The sequence below is a fragment of the Limulus polyphemus genome, unplaced genomic scaffold (genome assembly GCF_000517525.1).
Source record: "Limulus polyphemus unplaced genomic scaffold, Limulus_polyphemus-2.1.2 Scaffold261, whole genome shotgun sequence".
Lineage (NCBI taxonomy): Eukaryota > Metazoa > Arthropoda > Merostomata > Xiphosura > Limulidae > Limulus > Limulus polyphemus.
The window spans coordinates 199,572-208,594 of NW_013665871.1; the positions used below are offsets into that span (position 1 = coordinate 199,572).

Genomic DNA, 9,023 nt, shown 5'->3' on the forward strand with positions numbered 1-9,023 from the left:
TATTTAAATGTTGAATTGCCTTTTCTAGTAAAAGCTTTGTTTACAGAACAAACTATTTCAATTTTGTGATATTACTAGGTATAATTTCTGGAACGAAAGCTAATAGGCGAAGAAAAACTAAGTTATAGGTCCAAGCCTGAGTTTGTTGCCATGACTTCCAAACTTCAATGTTACTAAGTGCAAAATAATAAAACAATGATTAAATATTAATTAAGAGTTTCATTTAGAATAGTATCCGAGACCTTTTTTGTTTCTTTTTTGGAATCGCCTGAGATTTGATTTATTCTAGGACAATGTTTGAAGAAACTGTTATTGCAGATGTAAAGAAGGAGATAGTGGAATAATGAAAAAAAAATTACTGTAGAAGTTGTTGTATAATTTCATATACAGATGTCAGTGCTACTTCTTTGGAGTTTGGATACTTGATGAGACCATCTAACGGATGCTGATTAAAGAAAGGTGATGAGATGACTATTTCGAAAAGTATCTGGAACGAAGTCAACGTCATAGTCTAAGGTGAGTTAGTGCCAAAAGAGGCTCTTTTGTGGTATTCTACATTGGCACGACATCAACATTGACATCATTCACGCTGTACTAACACATCGATGCTCACAATCTTGTTAGTTGATTCACCGTTTGGAGAAAGTTTGAATACGCGTATAAAGCTATTTTTATGTCGAAGGTTCCGCCTGGATCAGGAAGACTTACAATATCAAGTCTCATTTCCAGTTATGATATTTAAACCTTTTTTTTTATTCTATTAAGAGTCAATATATATAAATTTAACAACACATATATAGGAAAGGCAAAGCTTCATAGACTAATAATTGTTTACGTTTTGCGTCGTAAATTGTGGGATGAAAAAAAAACCAAAACGAATTTGGATCATTATACACCAACTTTTAGCTAAAAATTCTGCAAGTCAATTTTTACTAAAATAAAAGTCCCAATGTCCACACGCTGTAGCGGTGGGAAAACACAAACTTTAAATTATGGCAGACAGGAGGGGCAAGATGTGGAAACTCAGACTTTTCTGTTACTCTTAACAACATACGAAAAAAACGAGTGGGCTCTGTCCTTGACCTCTCGAGGTCTCGGTTCACAAGCCTAAGAAACATGTTCCCGGACAAACCACATCACGAGGGAACGGCGATAAAAGAGTCTTGAGCTGCACGTGGAAATGCCAGTGGGAATTCTTTGCATATTTGGCACCCCCCGCCACTATAGCCACTGTGCAGCGGAACAACGACTACCGACAATAGAATAAACTTAAAATTACAGGAAAAATTGGCCCCCGGGACTTGCGGAGTACCACAGGGAGGTGTTTATAAGAGAGAAAGAGGCGGGGCCTTGTTGTATGGGAGGAAACGGGTTTCTTCCACGAAATGTCTGGGTTGCGATACGGTGTTACTAAATTAGCCTAGAAATAGCGATTAAGAGCAATAAAAAAGACTAATAACTACAATATGGCATGTAAGAAATCTTGCCTTACAAGCACTTAATATTAGACATATAACACATAGTTAACATGAAACAACTGTCTGTAAGCAATCTTGCCTTACAAGCATTTAATATTAGACATATAACATATAGTTGACATGGAACAACTTTCTGTAAGCAGTCTTGCCTTACAAGCACTTAATAGACATATAACATATAGTTGACATGAAACAACTCTCTGTAAGCAATCTTGCCTTACAAGCGCTTAATATTAGACATATAACACATAGTTAACATGAAACAACTTTCTGTAAGCAATCTTGCCTTACAAGCAGTTAATAATAGACATATAACACATAGTTAACATGAAACAACTTTTTGCATAAGACTAAACAATTTTGTTCATAAATTATTTGCTTCAATTTTACTTTAAAAGTTTTGATGTGTATCCAGCCAAAAAAAATTATATGTAGATGAAATAGCTATTATGACATGTTTTGATGCACTCAAGAAAGTAGGTTGCTTGAATCTTCAAGAAAGAATATGTATTCAGATAAGAGATGACCCTGTACAAACAAATTAAAATATAATAAAAACTTATTGTATTTTAGTTATTACAGAACAAAGTTTTTGTTACGTAAAATAATTGCTATGTAAATCAGACATCTGATTAACCATCATTCGTTTTGAAATGCAAGTAAACCTATGCGATAGCATATATTTTGGTCCCTCACAGTTCTGCCTGACAAGTTGCTTGAAGTGAGGTCACAGAGTTTAAAATGCTCCGCATTATTCATGCATCATGGCTATACATTAAATGAAACATGGATGTTGCACTTTTGTGGAGAGCTAATGGGTGAAAGAAAGCCAACTAATCACATTAGCTGTTGCGAATTAACAACAACTGCTGCATATTTTTCTTAGCAGAATATGGAACAGCTTCTAACCCAATGGTGTAGATGATACTCAGAAAACTGGACAAGATAGACTTTCATCCATAACACAATCAGATCACCGTTATCTGTGGATTCTGGATCGACGCAATCGTAGGATACCTGCCCTGAGATTGAATCAGATACTCACAGCCGCAACTGGATGGATGCTTTGTCAGTGAACAGACGCTTAAATAAAAGAGACTTTACAAGGCCGGTCTGTACGTCCAGTCAGAGGTGCATTCTGCTTAAAGCAAGGTGCAAAACAGTTTGCCTGCACTGGTGCTAAGAACACTCACGTGGACCAATAACGCGTGAATAAATATTATTTTTAGAGATGATTTGTGCTTAACAGTAAAGCAAACTAACAGATGTATACGCATTAGGAAAATATCTAAAATAAGTTCCTACCCCTTTTTCGTACAGGAATATGACGCATATAACGGCGATAGAAGTATTCTGTGGATAATTATAGGCATTAAAGGACGAGAACGTTCGTATGCACGATGCTAAACTGTTCAATATATTCATTGAAAAATAAGGAGTTGACTGAATGAAGTGGTCTTCACCCTAACCGAACCGCGATCTAATCAAACATATGTTGCTTTTGGGAGAGGCTTTGAATTTTGTCAAAAAAATTTATCTGTTTTATAATCTCGCTCAGAGTTGCACAAGGGTTATCTACCCGTAATATTCCCTAATTTTAAATGAAAAACTAGATAACATCGCCAACTTTAAGACTATTCTTAATTGACCGAAGAGTGTGATTTGACATTCACTCTTATAGTCCATTCACAATTCTAAAGGGCATAGTGCGTTTTTGCTGCAACAGGACACGAAATCCAGCATTATAATACACCGTCTGGACACGCTGTCAACTAGGCCTAACCCGACCTTCGTCAAATGACACTAAAAAAACAGTTCTTTAGGACTTTACCAGCACTCAGATTGTAAGAATCGAACATCGGTGTGCTAAGCTACCCTTAATGCTCGTACCATGTACTGTAAATACTGAAAGTTACCGCTACCAGATGTTATTTTCTGAACCTTAGCTATATAACCAATAATGTGCAGTTCTGACTACGTGACAAATCATTAGATGCCTAATTTGCTCAAAAATGAAGTAAAAGGAGATGACTAAAGGTTAGTTCTTGATAACATTTGTAAATATTATACATTTCATCTATTATTTAGTATGTTTTGTGCTAAAGCAATGTATTATTTTTTCATGAAATTTTCACAACTTATATTCCTAAAAAAAAAAAAAACCATCAGAAACTAAGGTTCCTTTACTATATGTTCATGTTTTCTATGTATGAAGCAAAGTCCAGCTTAAGTTAGTTATAGCGGGAAACAAGGATACAAATTTAAAATGTAAAATAATGCTACCAGTATTAGCCAGAGTTATAGTGTAAAGCAAGACTACGAACATTAGCCAGAGTTATAGTGTAAAGCAAGACTACCAACATTAGCCAGAGTTATAGTGTAAAGCAAGACTACCAACATTAACCAGAATTATGGTGTGAAACAAAGCTACCAACATTAGCCAGAGTTATAGTGTAAAGCAAGACTACCAACATTAGCCAGAGTTATAGTGTAAAGCAAGACTACCAACATTAGCCAGAGTTATAGTGTAAAGCAAGACTACCAACATTAGCCAGTTATAGTGTAAAGCAAGACTACCAACATTAGCCAGAGTTATAGTGTAAAGCAAGACTACCAACATTAGCCAGTTATAGTGTAAAGCAAGACTACCAACATTAGCCAGAATTATGGTGTGAAACAAAGCTACCATCATTAGCTTGAGTTATAGTGTTAAGCAAGACTTCTAACATTAGCTAGAATTATAAAGTGAAGCAAGGCCAATATACTAGCATTAATTAGAATTACAGTGTGAAGTAAGGCTACTAGCATTAGCTAGAATTACAGTGTGAAACAAGACTACAATCATCAGCCAGAATTACAGTGTGAAACAAGACTACAAGCATGAGCCACAAACATAGCGCGAAGGATGAGCACCACAATAATTCGTTGTTAGAATATGAGACAGAAGTATCTTATCTATATGGTTGAGAGTTAATGTAAGGTAAAGCAATGATATTAGTGTAAACCAGAGCAGCATGATATAGAGAGTTAAGACATGAAGAATGAGTATAATTCAGAGTTACGACATCAGTATAATATATAGTAACGACATGAAACACTGGCATCAGCACAATGTAGAGTAATGACATTAAACATCAGCACAACTGAGAGTATAATTCAGAGTTACGACATCAGTATAATATATAGTAATGACATGAAACACTGGCATCAGCACAATGTAGAGTAATGACATTAAACATCAGCACAACTGAGAGTATAATTCAGAGTTACGACATCAGTATAATATATAGTAATGACATGAAACACTGGCATCAGCACAATGTAGAGTAATGACATTAAACATCAGCACAATTGAGAGTTAAGGCACGAAGCATTGACATCAGTATATTCAGAGATACGACATGATTATCAGCATAATATTGTTATAACATGAAAAATCAGTATAATATGGAGTTATAACATGAAAAATCAGTATAATTCAGAAATCTTTAGAAAAAAAAAGCATTTAATTTTTCATTTCTGTCTATCGCTCTTTGTTTTCAGCGTGGTTTAATTGTGCAGAGAGTGCTATAAACCTACGCTAGTCAATTTCTGTCCAGACTATCTCTTCCATCTTCTCGATACTGTTGTCATACATGGTCAAGAAGTTTGCCTCTTCCAGTTTCAGTTCGACTGCAACAAGGCCGCCAGTTCGGTGCCGTTGTCTCAGGTGAGCGTGCATTGCCTGCACACGCACGCACACACATAAACTCTACAAGCTGAGGCTGGCAGCTACGTCACCACGTTTCCCGGAAAAAGCCTGAGGCGCTGGCCAAAATGAATTATTTATATTGACTATGACGCGTACGAAAGGGCTGTTGGTGTGTGAGTGTTTTTCGGCTTGGTTTCTATAGCACAGATCTATCGATACTCTCTAAGAGGTTTGGAAAGAAACGTTGATCTGCAGATGATCGCCCCATCCTACCACGTGTGTTGTAGTATGCAACAGGTGCGCTCACTATTTGTTTAATAGCTTTTGCAAGTTTAGAACGTTTGCAGAATCTGTACGCGTCCATTCTATAATCCAAAAGTGACGTTCATGTTCAGTAAAAACCGAGGGAGTGAAGAGCTAGATTTTGGTGGCTTTGAAGCTAGTTTTACATTCCCACATTTCCGGCACAACGTATGAGGATAAACTCAGGTAAGAAATTTCCATGCTTAAACGTTTAGATGTGTATGTTACATGAGAAAACACAGGTCGCAAACGTAAATGCATAATTAGATCTCTTATCTGTAAACATTTCCACCTGAAACCGTGAATTTATCCATAATTAAGCCTGCTATTCAATTTAAAACAGCTGGAAAACATACTTTGTGCAAACGTTTTAAATGCGGTAACTTAAGTCGTTAGTGTTGTTTCTAAACGAACTAGGATAAAAGTATATGTAAACATATCTAAAAACTAAGTGATTAATTGAAAAACAATTTCTCGTGTCCAGAACTTACCAAGTCGTTTAACGTGCTTTCCTGAATAGTAGTATAAACGCTGATGATTTGTGATGTGAAAGCAGAACCGGTTTGGACTTCACACTTATGTCTACTTTGTTTATGAATTTGAGTTGAAGGTTAGTTGAACACAAGTTATTCCCGTTAATTTTTGAAAAAGAATGTACGGATATAACTGAGTATAGCCGTACAGTAACAGCTGTAAAATTATGTTTTAGATTTAATGGGTACCTAAGCAACCAAATGCAGTGAGGGTAATAAGTCTAATTTACACGTGAGGCAGGGAGACCCCCATTTCAAGAACAATAGTGTTGAGCCATAGGAGTAGACTGTAGATACACAGGCAACATTTATACACTAGACAATAACACCATCCGATCAGAGTAAACTATGTACTTAGAACGTCGTGTCCACTTCATGAAACTTACCAGTAGATATCCGTGCTTTAGTGACAGACTTATACCACACAGAATACATTATCTCCACTCATCTAGCTAACTGTCTATCTGTAGGATTAACACTACAGCTGATATTGAATTGTACGAAAGGCTATATTCACACTTTAGTGAAAATGCTGAACAACAACTATTTGCAATATCTTGACTTTAATATAGATAAGACAGTAAATTTGGGGGGGGGGGGGGAGTTTGAAGAATCGTTATCGTTTCATACGTGAAAGGTGCTCGTATAGAGTAACTCCCAAACGTTACAGGCGTACTCTGCCTGCGTTGTAACTGCTCAAGTTGAATTTCTTTTATTACATAGGTGTTGAATTACATTAACCCTAAAATTACCTACTTGTTTTTGTTTACCGTTCATTACCGATGGGGTTCCCATATTACATTGTATACAAAACTGACCAAATCAGTTATACGAAATCACTAATTTTCTATATAAAATATATAGAAGATCCCAGCAGTGGTTGATGCGATTAAGTAACTGATGGCATATTGATGACACTTTATTTTAAGATTCACTATGCCATTGTTTTATACAAAGACGTGTGAATTATTCGTTGAACTACTCATTACATTTTCCAGAAATGAACCTTATGAAGTCTTCAAATTTCCAAATACCAGAAGCATATCCCATATCCTAAGAATTCCTCCAGTATAGTGGTCAAGACTCTTTTTAAGCAAATTCTTGATATTTTGTGTACAGGGTTATTATAATAAAAACCCCATATTTAAATGATTATATTTCTTAAAACTACTTGCCCTATGGAAGATTTAATTTTTCCAAAGGCACATTGAGAGTCATAAGTTTTATTCAGGAAAGTCTGGATATGGTAGTTTCAAAAGTATGTGTTCATTATGTCTTTCTTCATTCTTGATCACCATATCACTAGCCTAGTCCCATTTAAAGGACTTACTTGTCATAGTATTTTTCAGTATGATATGGCCTAGAGTATTTTTTATACATTTTGAATCTGTCAATTTTGAAAATGCTGTATTCCACATTCAGTTATAAAAAACAAGATAGCCTAAATTGTTATAACTTCTGACCTACTCAATATATAAATATGATCTAAGACGCTTTTCTAATAAGTTAGCCATCCAGAAATTCAATGGAACCAAAATGAATAGGACTAAGCATTCTACGTAATCAATGAAATTTCAAACAGATCATTGTAACATCTTATAAAATCAAAATAGTGTGATGACCTAACGCTCTCTTTAGGATGTTTTAGCCATCAAGTAATTGATTGAAATCAATAGATAACACACACACACTTTTGGCCCTTCAGAGTAATTTTTGAAAGGTTGTTTTTGCTGCATAAAAGAGGGCCACCATACCCAGAAAAGCCTGTAACTTTAGACCATTCAAAATATATGTGTAATCTAAGACCATATTCTAAATATCCACAAATCCAATGAAAAACAAAACTAAATATTTGGATTAACACTTTAAAGTCCGTTGCCCGAGGTTGAGGACATCTTTGCAGGTGCAACTAAACATTATATATCATATGATGTTATATTAACTTCCCAGGACATCATCTTAGGATGATCAGGCTATAGCTATTATATAGTTCTAAGAGAATGCACACTTTATAGAACTTATAAGCATGAAAGATTTTGTAGAACGTCTCTTAAAATCCATCGGTTGGCATGATTTTTGATTTATTTATTCTGTAAATACCCATATACATTAAGTTTTCTCTATTCTTATGAAAATTTGTCAGTCATCATCCCGAATTCTAGCGTCTACTTAATCAGTATCCATGAATTCCTCAGCGCATTTGCAAACACCAGTACATGACAGTCTAGAGAGACCTCCTGCACTTGCATCTCCAAGATCAGCACCTGGTGGTGTATACACAAGTGAGAAGCAGGCACAGGTGGTAGGGGGATTAGCAAAAGCTTCATCTGACTATCTACACGTTTCCATCCTAGTGTTGTGACAGAAGGAAGGATTGACCATGGTTTCCACCCAGATAAAGGCCTGATATGGTATTATATAGCATCACAATATTTGGAGTAATGCTCTCGTGAACAGGATGGCACATGCCTTATTTGTCATGGCCATGTCAGGAACATTGTAAACCTTAAACATGAAAGCCTTGACGTTTTTTTTTCTTCCACCAGTAAGACATTCTTGTCCAAGTCGAATATTCATGGAGTCAATTACTCTACTACTGTACTTGGGTTTGGATTTAACTACTATTTAAATGTTCCAGTTGGTGGCTATAGATCTCTGCATTGACAGTTCGCTGTAGATTGAGGAGTTCGAAATGAATTACTCCATTGATATCCCACCAAATGAAAAGCATCACTTTCTGCGGATAGAGTCCAGGTTTTGGGGTCGGAAGTGTTTTTTGTCTAGGACTGAGCCATTGTTTTTGGCATTTATTATTCGCATTATTTTTCGCATTCCATTTTTCATCACTGGTGGCAATTCTGTCCAAAAATGGTTCACGCGCATTGCGCGCCAGAAGAAACGAAGCAACGTTTACACGTTGGAAACGATGCTCATCGGAGAGTTCGTGAGGCACCTAAACACATTCTATAAAGAGTTTTCCCATATTCCTTAGATGTTTACGTATTGTTTCATGAGAGA

At 35.9% G+C, this 9,023-nt stretch overlaps 1 protein-coding gene across 1 annotated transcript in view; it reads left to right on the forward strand.

Annotated features, from left to right (window-relative positions):
* The first annotated feature begins 5,308 nt into the window (after nt 1-5,308).
* Nucleotides 5,309-9,023, forward strand: part of LOC106478906 (ETS domain-containing protein Elk-3-like) — a 27,571-nt gene continuing 23,856 nt past the window's right edge. The window contains exon 1 of the mRNA XM_013939485.2: nt 5,309-5,658. Coding sequence (XP_013794939.1) covers nt 5,643-5,658 — 16 coding nt within the window. The 5' untranslated portion in view covers nt 5,309-5,642. The remainder of the gene's footprint in view (nt 5,659-9,023) is intronic.